The 15,159-nt window shown below is 36.8% G+C and overlaps 1 protein-coding gene across 1 annotated transcript in view; it reads right to left on the bottom strand.

Annotated features, from left to right (window-relative positions):
* ANOS1 (anosmin 1) overlaps positions 1-15,159 on the bottom strand; it is a 256,068-nt gene that overhangs the window by 44,767 nt on the left and 196,142 nt on the right. The window contains exon 7 of the mRNA XM_036746532.1: positions 6,186-6,391. Within this exon, the coding sequence (XP_036602427.1) occupies positions 6,186-6,391 (206 nt within the window). The remainder of the gene's footprint in view (positions 1-6,185; positions 6,392-15,159) is intronic.

Genomic DNA, 15,159 nt, shown 5'->3' on the forward strand with positions numbered 1-15,159 from the left:
AAAAGAAATAAGATAATACATCTGTGGTAACCTTGGAAAGGTCTTTAAAAATGTGCTCCCTGTGCACCTACAACTGAAATGGCCAAATCTCTACTACTCAGGGGAAGACATTTGCCTTTAAATCTTTGGCTTGGGAAATGGAGAGTGCCCAAAATACAGGACTTGAAACAATATGCATCAGAAATCTTGAGAGGTCCTCTGTTTTCCAGGTGAAAGACTAAGACGCAATCATTGTGCTATTGGCAGGCAGAATAGCTAACTGTCCAGATCCCAGAACACTTGTTAGCTACTTCAAGGCAGCAAATGCACCCTGGAGAGTAACCAGTCCAGCCCAACCATTATTAGTGCATTGGTACATCCAGGTACCACCAGCCTCACCTCCCCGAACCCCAAAGGGCTTGCAGAGCCACAGGCCATTGTCTGAGCTAAGAGTCAGGGAATCAGTTGCTTTGATTTGGAAAGAGAATATAATGTTCTTTACATGGGGAAAAGGAAAAGATCAAATATGTTGGAGATGAGAGGTCAACCATCCTAAGGAAACACTGTGCTACAAATCATGATCTAAGAGCATCAATAGAATATTATGCATAAGTTTGCATAGAGTATGGATTAGGTATGCCATCACTCTTATGAGGACCATTACTACTGATTCCCCTATTAAAGGAAATGTGAAGAATCACTTTTAATACTCTCTTAGAATATGCCAGCACACCCTACCCAATGTCTAGTAAGGTACCTGAGCATAACAGACACTTAATAAATGTCCGTTGACTTGTTGACTTGATCTGGTCTATACTCTAAGCCTACTTATGCCATGTTTCATTAAGCCAGAGCTCATGGAATAATCAAATTCACAACTAAGTAAAAGGCAAGAAAGGGATTTGCTAGCAGTGGACCAAAGACAGAGAACTTAGCAGGCAGTAACAGAGAAGAAAACAAAGGAGAATAATAGGTGATGATGTGATGATGGCTTATCTCAAGCAATTTCTCTCCTAAGGACATCATCCTTTTTATTGGCATTTTGGTATCAGACAGCATTGAACTTTTACTGTAAAAAATGCAAAATCACACTGTTAAAACAAATATCTCTGATGGACAACCTTCTAGAATATAAGCTTCTCTATTTGCAAAAGTAAAAAAGTATTTTTGTTAAGTGCTCTGAATACAATACTTTAGGTAGCTGTCTACTTTGCCTGTCCCTAAGCTTTCACTTGTTTTATGAATCACCAGTCTAAAGGGAGATAACTGGATCATGTAAATTCAATTTTCCTTCTTATTCAAGTGATCACATGTTAAAATTTTCAAAAAAGCCACATATTCAATATTCCTAATACTCAATGAAGTGAAAAAAACAGAACATACTCTGCTTCTGGCTTGACACCGATGGATTATTGCTTGGAAAAAAAATTTTGTGCTTCCTGTTTCATTTGAGAATGCCATCACTTTCCACAATTTCCATTATTTTAAATAGAGAAAATACAGAGAATTATGAATTTCTGAAAATCTCTTTAGAATTTAGAATCATGAAAGTTGTGCAGAAAGCAATATAGTGGAAAATTCTAGTAATAGGAGTGGAGCTAAGATGGCAGAGTAAAAGCAGGGACTTGCTTGCACTATCCCCCAAACCCCTCCAAATACTTGTAAAAATGACTCTAAACAAATTCTAGAGCCGAGGAACCCACAAAATGATAGAGTGAAACAAATTTCCAGGCCAGGACAACCTGGAAAGTTGACAGGAAAGGTCTATTGCACCACGATGGAAGAGGAGCACAGCCCAAAGTGGGCTGTGCTGGCACAGACAGGGCTAGAACAGGACTCAGGGGACTGAAGCACTGGCAGCTGTGGCAATTTCCAGATTTCCCAACCCACAAATGCCAAAGACAACATAGAAGGTCAGTGGGAAAGGTCTGTTGGACCAGGTGGGAGAGGAACATGGTCCAGCCACAGCCCCAGCCCCAGGGTGATGGAGGTGGCAACAATGATGGCAGTGGCAGTAGCAGTGGATGCTTCTGGAGCTCCCAGCCAAGAGACAGTGGGGAGGATTGAGTGGCCAACCAGAGGGGAATTGCAGGGATCTCTTTGCTGGCACTGAGGCAGGATTCTCTTGTTTTGCTCTGCTTAGATCGGGGTCACAGTCCTGGGGGGCAGTCCTGGGGGGAGGAGGAGCACTGGTATGGCAGAGCTTTGTGGCCAAAGTGAACAAGGAATCCTCCTCACAGTTCCAAAGCAGAAAAGAGTGCTTGTGGTCACTCACAGACCAGAGCACAGGCCAGAAAAGGAGTAAATACCTCTCTGTTGCTGGAAATTTACAGGCCCCTAGAAGTATCTCTGAAAACAGCTGCACAAAATCCCTAAAGTTTGGGACAGGACACCCCATGCATTGGAAGCAGAGTCTTACCTTAACAAAGAGTTAGAAAGTCAAGTATTTGGCTGGGAAAATGAGTAAACAGCATAAAAAAGAAGACAACAAAGTCAAAGTTCCTATATTAAAAGCCTCCAAGAAAAATATGAATTGGTCTCAGGCCATGGAAGAGCTCAAAAAGGATTTTGAAAATCAGGTAAGAGAAGTAGAGGAAAAATTGGGAAGAGAAATTAGTGATGCAAGAAAATCATGAAAACAAGTCAAAAGCTTGCTAAAAGAGACCCAAAAAATACTTAAGAAAATAATACACTAAAAAAATAGACTAACCCAAATGACAAAATAGGCCCAAAAAGCCAATGAGGACAAGACTGCCTTAAAAAATGCAGAACTGACCAAATGGAAAATGAGGTCCCAAAGCTCACCGAAGAAAATAATTCCTTAAAAATTAGAATGGAGCAAATGGAAGACAATGATTCTACAACAACTCAAGAAATTATAAAACAAAACCAAAAGAATGAAAAAATAGAAGACAATGAGAAATATCTCATTGGAAAAACCACTGACCTGGAAAATAGATCCAGGAGAGATAATTTTAAAATTATTGGACTACCTAAAAGCCATGATCAAAAAAAGAGCCTGGATATCATCTTTCAAGAAATTATCAAGGAAAACTGCCCTGATATTCTAGAATCAGAGGGTAAAATAGAAATTGAAATAGACCACAAAAGGAAAACTGCTAGGAATATTGTAGCCAAATTCCAGAGTTCCCAGGTCAAGGAGAAAATATTATAAGCATCCAGAAAGAAACAATTCAAGTATTGTGGAAACACAATCAGTATAACACAAAAACTAACAGCTTCTACATTAAGGGATTGGAGGGCTTGGAATATGATATTCTGGAGGTCAAAGGAGCTAGGACTAAAACCAAGAATCACCTACCCAGCAAAACTGAATATAAGCCTGTAGAAGAAAAAATGGAAATTCAATGAAATTGAGGACTTTCAAGCATTCTTGATGAAAAGACAAGAGCTGAATAGAAAATTTGGCTTTCAAATACAAGAATCAAGAGAAACATGAAAAGGTAAACAAGATAGAGACATCATAAGGGACTTATTAAAGTTGAACTGTTTATATTCCTATATGGAAGGATGATATTTGTAACTCATGAGACCTTTCTCAGTATTACGGTAGTTGAAGGGAATATATATAGACAGAGGGCACAGGGTGAGTTGAATATGAAGGGTTATCTAAAAAATAAAATTAAGTTGCAAGAGAAGAATATATTGGGAGATGGAGGAAGGGAGAGATAGAATGGGGTAAATTATCTCACATAAAAGTGGCAAAAAAAAAGCTTTTACAATGGAGGGGAAGACGGGGACGTGAGAGGGAATCAGTGAACTCACTCTCATTGGATTTGGCTTAAGGAGGGAATAACATACACACTCAATTGGGTATCTTACCCTAAAGAAAAGTAGGGGGGAAGGGGAGAAGGGGGTGATAGAAGGGAGGGCAGATTGAGGGAGGAGGTAATCAGAAGCAGACACTTTTGAAAAAGGACAGGGTCAAAGGAGAGACTAGAACAAACGGGGGGCAGGATAGGAGGGAGGGAAATATAGTTAGTCTTTTACAACATGACTATTATGGAAGTGTTTTGCATAACTACACATGTATAACTTATGTTGAACTGATTGCCTTCTCAATGAGGGTGGGTGGAGACAGAAGAAGGGAGAGAATTTGGAACTCAAAGTTTTAAGAGCAAATGTTAAAAATTGTTTTTACATGCAACTGGGAAATAAGATATATAGGCAATGGGGTATAGAAATCTATCTTGCCCTACAAGAAAGTATGGGGGAAGGGGATGCGGAGATGATAGAAGAGAGGATAGGCTGGGGGAAGCAGTAGCCAGAATGCATGCCTTCTTGGGGTGGGCGGGGGAGGGGAGAGATGGGGAGAAAATTTGTAACTCAACATCTTGTGGATATGAATGTTGAAAACTAAAAATAAATAAACTAAATTCTGTTTAAAAAAAGAAAGCAATATAGGAATATGGGAATATTTCTTTATAAGGCAATCAAAATAAAACTGTATAACACAGGACTTAGATAACATGGTATCATAATGCATAGGAAGAGGGTCTAGATATGTTACTTCAGTGGTATCAGGAATTCCCAGATGAGTTAATTCCCTCTACCACTAGAGAACTAAGAGGTTAAGTGACTTGCCCAAGGACACACAGCCAATATATGTTGGAAGAAGGAATTGAAACAAGCACTTCTTGGCTATAAGGCCAGTTCTACATATACCATAAGGAGCTGGGTTTCCCAATAAAGCATACCACAAAAATAATCATACAAGGCATTATTGTTTTTCAACTAAACATATTTTTGTTTTATTTCAATTTCATTTCATATTATACATTGTTGTTCAGTCGTTTCAGTCATATCTGATTCTTTGTGACCCCATTTGATGTTTTCTTGGTTCACTTGAGTGGTTTGTCATTTCCTTCTCCAGCTTATTTTATGCAAAATGATGAAACTGAGGGGAATGGGGTTAAGTGACTCACCCAAGGTCACATGGCTAGTAAATCACTTAAGCCAGATTTGAACTCAAGAAGATGTCTTCTTGACACCAGACTCAGCATTCTATTTACTATACAAAATGCTTTCCATACTTTAATACTGAAAAATATCTATGATCTATAATCTCTAGCATCTCCACCACATTGAAGATAGTTTCATGAGTTGTTGTGGCCAGAAACAAAAACAATCACATGGTGACCAATCTTCTGATGATGAGTGTCTCAATCTGACATAGGCTTTTCCTCAGATGACAGGTGAAGAATAGTGTCACCAATCCCCTATTCAAAATCTTTCTAATTTAACGGGCTTATGTTCTACTGGCATACCCTTCAAGACTTGAGAATCCTCTTAACACCATAATGGGACATCGGAAAAGCTCTTTAGGGGAAGAGACTTTTCATGCTGTCACGGTTTTGCAAAATTAAAATACTGTGTACTAAAGGAAAATTAAATAAACCAAATCAGTTGTTTTATATCAGCTACTGTCTATGGCCCAGGATGTTCAATGTTATTGAAATCTCATTTCAGCAAAGTATTTCAAAAGGAATTTTATTTGTTTTCTTCTGAGCAATAAACTTTACTAAATAATTTTGGCAGATGCAAGAGAGACAGGGAGAGAGACAGAGAGATAGAGACAGAGAGAAAGAGAGAGAGAAGAAAGAGAGATAGAGAGAGACAGAGGAGAGAAGGAGAGAGATTCCCCAAACATTTTTTTTCTTGTCTGTTGAGTTTTCAAGGAACTGGATTACAGATGTAAATATCACGGCATATAAACAAACTGCATGTTTCTTCCTCCAGTTACAGGAATCCTAAAAACCACGTCTATGGAAAAACAACTCTGGGTTATAGCCTTTTCAGGACCTGAACATCTGTGATAAAAATAATTGAAATTGTTCCTTCCGTTTCTATGAACTATGACTGTCACTTGGGCATGAGCTGAACAAGGAATTGAACTATATTTTTCCCTCTAAAACCAAGAAGCAAAAGCAAAACTGCCAAAATGTTCCTCTCTCTCTCCCTCTCTCTCTCTCTCTCTCTCTCTCTCTCTCTCTCTCTCTCTCTCTCTCTCTCTCTTTCTCTTTCTAGATAGATAGATATGTAAATATGTATGTATGTATACACATGTAATTTCTTTCTTTCATTTCTTTCTCTAACCTCAGTGGAACCTTACTTCTTATATCTATTACACCCTTTCTTTCCAGCACACCCAGAACATTAACTCCTCTTTCTAATTTGTACCTTACCCCATCAGTTGTCTTTCTTCTTTTCTTTTTAGATGGCACAACTGACTTGCTGCTGACTGTCCAACTCCAAAAGACTTTGTAGTGATGCACAGGAATGTCAGGTTCTTCTGGCATATCCCAAATAATCCTTACAGCCACACTTCCATCATTGTTAGTAGTGGAGTTGGCAATTCTGAGATTAGCTGGAGCTGGTGGAGCAGATGGATCTGAAACCCCGGATAAAAAGCAAAAATATTACTCCTCAATAAGGATCCCAAGTCTAACTATTTGGCATAGTTAATGACAAATATTAGATTACAGAAAAATTGTAATGACTGATGCAATAAAGCCTATCATGACCGCCAAGATTTCCTTTGCATGTAGTATATTTGTTTATGTATGGCATAGTGTACGCACTGTACAATCACGACCTTCCCAAAGGAACAGTGAGTCACAAGACAGTGATCCTAATTTGAATGCTACAATGAATCTTCCAGATATTTAACAGCAACTGCGATATTCTCAGTTACAGCTGTAACATTTCACACGCCACAATATCGTTCATCTGGAATCATGTAGGATTTAGCACATATGTAAGGTTGTCCTACCTTTAAAAAGAATGGGGGATGAGGCAAGCAAAGAAATTTGACTCATTTAAGTAATTGCCCTGTTTTTAATGACATCACAGCATTTGATCCACGTAGTCTGATAAAAAAAACCCCACATAGTGTGATAAGTAAAACCAAACTGCAACATTCTGTATCCATGTTACAAATTGGATGACTTATATACAACATTCACTTTTGCAATTTAACTCTTCCACTCGCTCTCAGAGACTAAAGCCTTCTCAACTGTCAAGCAAGAGATTAGATTCTGAAATTATGATGCTACAAATCTTCCAAAAAGAAACCACTCTGAAGTTGACTAAAAATGTGTTAAAGTAGAGGAACTTCACTGCATTGTCTGTAGCAGACAGTAAGAACTGATGCTTCGCACAGCAAACGGACTTTTGCAGATGAACTTTCCATAAAAAGCAGGGTCACAGGAAAACAATGTCATAACCTCTAATTACAATGCTGTGTATTTTGAAGAGCCACTAACCTGCAATTACCAGGCACTACTACCATTATGATACAAATGAGAAAAAACTCAGAAAAGGTTTTAAAGAGCTCTCAGAGTAGATCAGTGATTTTTTAAAATAATAATGAAAACATTAAGAAAAAAAAAGTTTGCTCACTTTGAAGAATTACCACTTTTACTTTTTTAAGGATCTAGGGGATTAAGTAGATAGGAGTTGATTTTACATACATATATACATGTATATAGGAATACACACATTTACATAACGTATATGTATGTTTCTGTATGTGAAGGCAGCTGAGTGGTGTAGTGGATAGCGTGCCAGGCCTGGAGTCAGGAAGAACTGAGTTCAAATCCAGTCTCACTCACTTAATAGCTGTGTGACTCCAGACAAGTCACTTAACGCTGTTTGCCTTAGTTTCTTCGTCTGTAAAATAAGCTGGAGAAGAAAATGGCAAACTACTCAAGTATCTTTGCCAAGAAAACCCAAAATGGGGTTACAAAGAGTCAGAAACAACTGAAATGACTGAAAAACAACTATACAAACATAAACACACCCACACACATATACACACACACATAGGTAAATATAGGTTAGATAATTTCAAATGTATGAAACTTTTCCTGATCATTTATCCTCTAGCCTATAGTTCATAGGTTTAAATGGCACAATTTTCTTTTCTATCATCACAAGAGTAAAAGAAAATTTTGTTGTTCAGAAGTTTCAGAGAGTTTTCCCCCCATGCAGGTTCAGGGGAGTTTACAATCTGAAAACCTGCAAAGGGGGACCTGTATCGACTATAAATATTTGAACAGGCTTTTTCCTAAATGTGTATCGTTTCATCTAGGTTTATATGGTTTCAGCTTGATAGAGTTTACCTGTTAATTTTTTTGGGGGGGAGAGGTAAGGAGAGGGGTGAGAGAGATCACATTATTATGCTATTATACCATGAAATCATGAAAGAAAGTAATAAATTGGATTAACTCTAGTTTGAAATAGTGAAGTAAAAAAAAAAACTCTCCCCTTCCTCTGTAGTAGAAATCAAACTCTAATGAAATATAAATGATATTCTGGGAGCAAATATATTTTGTGTTCAAGTTGTAAACACAATGTATTCATCCAAGGGAATGTATGGTGCTTGAAGGTGCGGGCTATTATGTTTTCATCTGATTTCCAGCACTGAGCACAGTGCTTTGACCACAGAAGTTACTTAATAAATGTTTGTTGAATTGAATCTAATTGAATTTGCCAGAAAACCCATACTCCCACCTAGGAAAAAAGCTAAAAGTGTATAAAATGCATTTTACCAATCATTTTCTTCATGATGAACATGAAAGTTTATAATATGAAAATATGCCTTTAAATGAATTTCATTTGCACTCTAAGTTCATTCAGTAACCTCAAATTAAATGACTCCTCTAATGCAATCCCACTGATTATAGGAATCAATTATCTATGATCACAGTTATCTAGGAGAAGCTTACTTAGATATTTACAGACATAAAACAACTTATACTATCATTAATGTTTCAAAAATAGGGATTATTAACAGTTATTTCATTTTATCTTTATATATCACCCCATTTTGATTACAGGAAACCAAATATAACATCTATGTAAATTTCAAGGTATTTCTCCTTAGAAATGTTACACTTATTAATAACTAGGGGATTACCAACTCATATTTCCCCCAAACAAACTGAAAACTCTATGGAGGCAGGGACCAAGCTACAAATGAACTCTAAGTACATAACCAAGGTTGAAGTGCCACCTACTCAAAATAGAGCCAGGAAAACCAATTGTCAAATTTTCAAGGTGAGCATTTGTACATATGAAATTGGCAAATGTTAAAAAATCTGGGTTTTATTTATTGAGTTTTTTTTTTATTGTCTAGACTCTAGACTTAAGAAAGTAATGAAGAAAATGTAAATCCAATTTATCTCCATGAACTCCCATCTGCAGGGGGAGAACAAACCCAAACAGTCTGAAACTGATGTGGATCTTTAATAATTTTTTTTATAATTCAAATCTCTCCCTTAATAATCAGTCTATAAAAAAATTTGACCGTCCCTGTAATGGACTATAGCCATACAAGCTAGATATTACTCCTTATGGCATTATAAAATATATTTATAATTTTACATAATAAAAGTAGTTTCTATACAGAGAATCATAGAATTTTAGTAAGGAGTTCAAACGTCATCTAATCTAATATCTTCACTTGATGGATAAGGAAAGTGATCCATAGAAATGTAATCAGACCAAGAATGCTCAGGTAGTGATTGTCAAATCCTGGCCTAGAATGCAAGTCTCCTGATTCTCCATCTATTGATCTCCTACACCAACAGTTCTCAATCATTTTGGTTTAATCACCCATTTATGCTCTTAAAAATTATTGAGGACTTCAGAGAGATTTTGTTTATGTGGGTCATATTGATCTATACTTACCATATTACAAACTAAAAAGCTTTCGTGCTATTACAAAAAGTTTTAATATTGCAGAACTCATGAAAGGATCTCAGAGATTCCCAGAGTTCCCTGGACCAGACTTTCAGAATGTACATCAATCTGCCTTTCAAAGATGTTTGAAAACATCTGCAACAACAGATTGTAGAAAGCAAAACCTCTTTACAAAATAAAATGTTATTGATAATTTGAGAAATGTAAGGGAATAAATCCATTCTAATATAAGTTCACATTCTCAAGTCTTTCTCCTCATGAGTATGAAAGGCAATACATGTTGAACATGTGGATTAGTATACAACCCTCCTTCGGTCTTAATATAGTGACCTTGTCATGCTAAGAGTCATTCAAAGCTGCTATCAGTAACCTAAAACAGCACCTTTCAGTTCTTTGGATTTCAGACTTTTTGACTTAATGTTTTGTGGTTGGTAACCATATGAAATGTTGCGCATTTGTGGTATATTGGGAGATCTTTAAATTTTATTGGGCAACGTGACCAATAAAATTGCTTATCACCATTTACAAAATACAGGGTGATAAAAATAAAGCTCAGATCATTGAAGAGAAACTCCATGGAAATATACTATTCCAGAAGGGGTGGGGGTCGGGGGAAAGCTCCTCACACTATATACTGTGTAGAAAGATTCACAGTGTTTACAGGCAGAACTATCTGCTAAATCCAGAAACCCATATCCATAAAACCAAAGGAAATTAACTAAAGTTATAAAAGGACTAAAAAGGTAGAAAGCATCCAGAACAACAAAGTCACATTCTTCCCTGCTTTATGCTGATGAGAATAATTTCTTACCAAATAAATTACATTAAGCCTTTTTGAAAATATGGAATATCTGTAGGATAGTTAGTTACATCTCAAAAGAAATGACAGTACCTTCTTTTGTGAAATATCAGCCTGAGTATAAATATAACACCTGGTTTAGTTCTAATTTCAAAATCATTTTTCTATTTTATTGACCAAAAGATCTTTTTTTTTTCAAAAGAATCATTTGGCATTATCTGTGACTGCTAAAACATGTAACTCTTTGAAAAGCTGCATTGCAGACAAGTTTCCAGCCATTAAATAGTTTCAAGGCAAATGTAGAAGGCTGAGTTCTGCCCATTTGAAATGGTACACATAAACCAGCTGTGCAACTGTATAAAAAACTCATGGGTCCCTTAGGAGCCACAGAGAGAACTTTACGACTGCAAGTGGGTGTCTGTTCTAGTTTTACTAACACTCAGTAATGTATGCATGAAATCACATCCAGTATGGTACTTATGTGCTGGGAAAACAATGTCGTCTGCTTCCTTTTCCTTAGTAATTTATACCCTATATACACTAGTAACTTCATACTGAAAAGAAAAACCCACACAAGAAATACTGATTTTAGGCAACCCCTTTTACTTGGAATAAAATAGCTAGACACTATTAGAATTGTTTGGAGGAGTTGATCTATGCACTAATAAAGTTAATGATGTTAGTTCAAAACAACAACAACAACAAATCTCTTTGCAAAACTAAAATGTTATTGTCTGCCTGTTTTAATACTGGCTAAATTCCATAGGAAAATGTGTTTTCAGCTTCTGTACTAAAAATTGGCCTGACTGCTTTTGGAAATTTGCAAGCAAAGAGTGGGTGAAGTAAACTAGTATTCACCTCAGAAAACAGGTAATAGGATTCTTCTATCTTTTACTAACATCCTTCACAGTTTAGGAGTAATTCTAACTGAAGTTTCTTTCTAACTTCTCTACTTGAACAAGCATAAATGACATTATGCTGCATGCCACGGCTCTATGCAATAAACTACACTGGCTCCCTATTAGCTCTAGCACAGGAGTTCTTAATCATATTTGTGTCTTGGACCATTTTGCAGTTAAGTGAAGTCTATGCACCCCTTCTTAGAATAATTTTTTAAATTGATAAAATGAAATACATAGGACTACATAGAAAAAAATAGTTGCTTTGGAATATAGTTATAAAAATATAACCAAACAATACAACAAAAACAAAGTTCACTGACCCTAGATTAAGAATCTGTGCTCTAAGAGAGTTATCTACATCCAGAGAAAGAACTATGAAGTATGAATGCAGACTGAGGCACACTGTTTGCTCTCCTTTTTTTGTTTCCCCTTTTTTTTTCCTTCTGTTTGTTTTTGGTTGTTTTGGTTTTGTTTCTTCTTTCTCTTGATCCATTGGTCATAATTCTTCTTTACCACTTGACTATTGTGTAAATGAGTTCAATGTGAAGTTATATGTAGAAGATATATCGAATTCCATGCTGTCTTGGGGGGGCGGGGAAGAAAATCTGGAACTCAAAATTACGTGGAACTAAGCGTTGTAAACTAAAAATAAAAAAAAATCTTAATTATAAAAAAAAGAATCTGTGCTCTAGAACAGGGCTGCCCAAAATGTGGCCTGCAGTGTCAGCCCGCTGACAAGCATACAAATTTACATAAATGCTTTCGTAAATGAAACCCAGCTATCGCAGATCTCTCACTGAAATGGCAAATCAAAATACATTGTCTGTTGTTTCAATGAAAACCTAATGTTGGACAGCCCTGCTGTAGAATAAATTAAAAATAAATTTCCTTCTTTGGCATTTAAAGCTCCTCACAACCTGGGCCCTTCCTACCTTTACAGTCTTCCACTTGATTTCCTTCTACTTCCCAGATTGGCCTATTTGCTGTTCCTTACACATGACATTCCATATCCATCTCCATCCATCGCCATGCTTTTGCTTAGGTTGTCTCCTATGTCTAGAATGTTCTCCCCCCTCACCTCTTGGTTTCTATGGCTTCCTTTGAGAGTTGGCCTATGCTCTACAGGGGGTCTTTCCTAGTTTCCCTTACTGCTTCCCTATGACGTTGCCTTTCATCTATTCATGTTTCCCATCATTTAGGTGCTGCCACCCCCTATTAGAATGTAAGTGCCCTTTGAGCAGGAATGGTGTTTTTACCTTTCTTTGCAGCTTAGTACAGTCCTGGGCACACAGTAAGTTTAATAACTGAAATAGACATATCTTTTTTCTAAGCTTCTCATAGAACTGATCTCTTTGAAAATTTTTCATGTGAGTTAAGAAAAACTGAGCATTGGTTCCCAAAGAAGGGAAATGCTGAAGAATTTGAAACATTTGTTTTAGAAACTGCCCTGCCTGAGAATTTACAAAGACAATCAAGTTGGGCCCAAAGGCAGTGCTCTATCTACTCCAAAAAAAATTAATGACATGAAAAACAGATATGGTGCTAAAATTGGATGGTGCTTGAGGTAAAAGGAAAGTGAATGCGATGCCTTTCTCTGCCAGCGTGCAAATGATTTCAGGGGCAGGGTTTCCCAAATAATAAAGGCCATTTCTATTCCTAGCCATTACTACAATCAATTCAATTCAACAAATATTTCTTAAATGATGCATCGGCAAAACACACTGTGCTAGGCTCTAGAAGTGCAAAGTAGTATACGTCTTATTATCAAGGAAGCTTGTGCTCAATAGATGAGCAATGACTTTTGGATGGACCAGTATGATTCAAAGTAGGCTCTGATGGGGGCAAAGCAGAGGTCTTGACAAAATTCTCCAGGAAAGTTTGAGGCAAGAGAGAAGACTTTTAGCTGGAAGGATCAAAGAAGCCTATGTGAATGACATAGCTACCGAGCTGACCTTTGAAGGAAGATAATGATTCCATTGATGAGAAGGATGCATATACCTGCCATGGTAAAGAGGCTTATGCAAATTGATGAAACTGGAAGACATTAGGTCAATATTAGGGAATAACTGGCAGTCTATGTTGGCTAGGACACAGAATATATGAAGGTTAAGTAATGTGAATTAAGAATAGGGTAGCGGATGAGAACCAGATTGTGGGAGGCCTTACATGTCAGGCTGAAGCATTTGTATTTAGTCAGATAAGCTAAAAGGAAACAAAAAGGAATTAAAGCAGGCTCTATTATGGGTAGACCTGTACATTAAGAAAGATTATTGATGGGGGTAAAGAGAATGGAATAAGCATATTTGGCAGGAAAAGAGCCAGCAGAAAGAGAGAAGAAATGATGGATGAAGTGAAACTCTCTCTAGAAACAGACAGTAAGGATGGGATCCAGAGCAGAAATAGAGAAGAAATAAGACAGTCACATCCTCCAGGTTGGGAACAAAGGAGTAGATGCAAAGAGAGAAAAGTCTAGATATATGCAGAAAGGAACATGAAGGACCTTAGGATGGATAGCCACAACCTTCTAAATAAAGTAGCAGGCAATATCATTTCCTAAGAGAGAGTGGGTTAAGGACAGATGTGGGGACCCACGGAGAGTAGAGATGATTTAGGACTACAATTCAGAATGTGACAGGGAATAGATCAGGAATTAATTAAAGTATATAGGTAAGGGCCTAATTGAAACTAGATAACTTTAATTTGTTGTTGCTTTCAATAAGTACTAATAGCTGAACCAATCTAAATAAACAAACAAAGGAATAGCTAGATGTTTGGACAGATGTATAAATCAAGAGATAAACACATAAACATAGGTAGATAATAGCTTCTCAAAATTCAATTCACAAAGCCCCCATTTGACTCAAGCAATCTAATAATTCTATCGGATCAAAGTATACAGAGTTGTGATAAAGAAACTTCTGATCAAAAAAGAAAAAAATGTAAGCTCATTGTTGGATAGCCTGTCTTTTACTTTGATTTTATGAAGTTATTTGGTCTTTCGGTACATTGTGCCAGGTCACACTGTTTTCAATGCTCACTTTGAACTACTTACTTTAAAAGAAGTCCTTGTACTTTCCTTTGTGTACGGCATACCATATGATGCCCACACCTGGGCATCTGTCCTAACTCCTACACAGCTGTGCCGAGTAATCAACTCATCTCACCACAAGCCTTGATGCCCTCTTGATTTGGGTCATGCCTATCACAAACTATGTTTCACATCAATACAATGTGATACAGCACCATAACATTCAAGCTTTATATTTCTTAACAATAATTTCTAACAATTAACAGGCATGTCTCCAGCTGCTGCCCTTGCCTAATAGTGAAAGAATAGGAATGTCATTATTTTTGAAGCATTTCATCATTGCACATCAATAAACCTATTTATGCATCCTTTAAATGCTTTGATTGATGCTTTTTATTCACATACATCATCACTTCCCAAAAAGCCAGCTCCCAGAGAAGCTATCCATTAGAGGGGAAAAAACTGTTAAGCGAAACTGCCTAACATAGTGACTAATATCACCTGTAACTTCTCTTTTTGTTTTTATAGTTTATTGTCTTTTAACAGATATAAAGAATGTGTTTTAACTTGGTAATTTGGCCATTAGCATTTTCTTTAATGATGATTTTAAATCCTCATTCCAATTTTGTTTTAGGTACATACAGAAATTAAACCTAAATGAGTCAATCTTTGTCCTTTAGGAAAATGTATTTTAAAATAATAGATAACAATATTGCGCTGTTGCC

Source organism: Trichosurus vulpecula, chromosome 2 (assembly GCF_011100635.1).
Source record: "Trichosurus vulpecula isolate mTriVul1 chromosome 2, mTriVul1.pri, whole genome shotgun sequence".
Classification (NCBI taxonomy): domain Eukaryota; kingdom Metazoa; phylum Chordata; class Mammalia; order Diprotodontia; family Phalangeridae; genus Trichosurus; species Trichosurus vulpecula.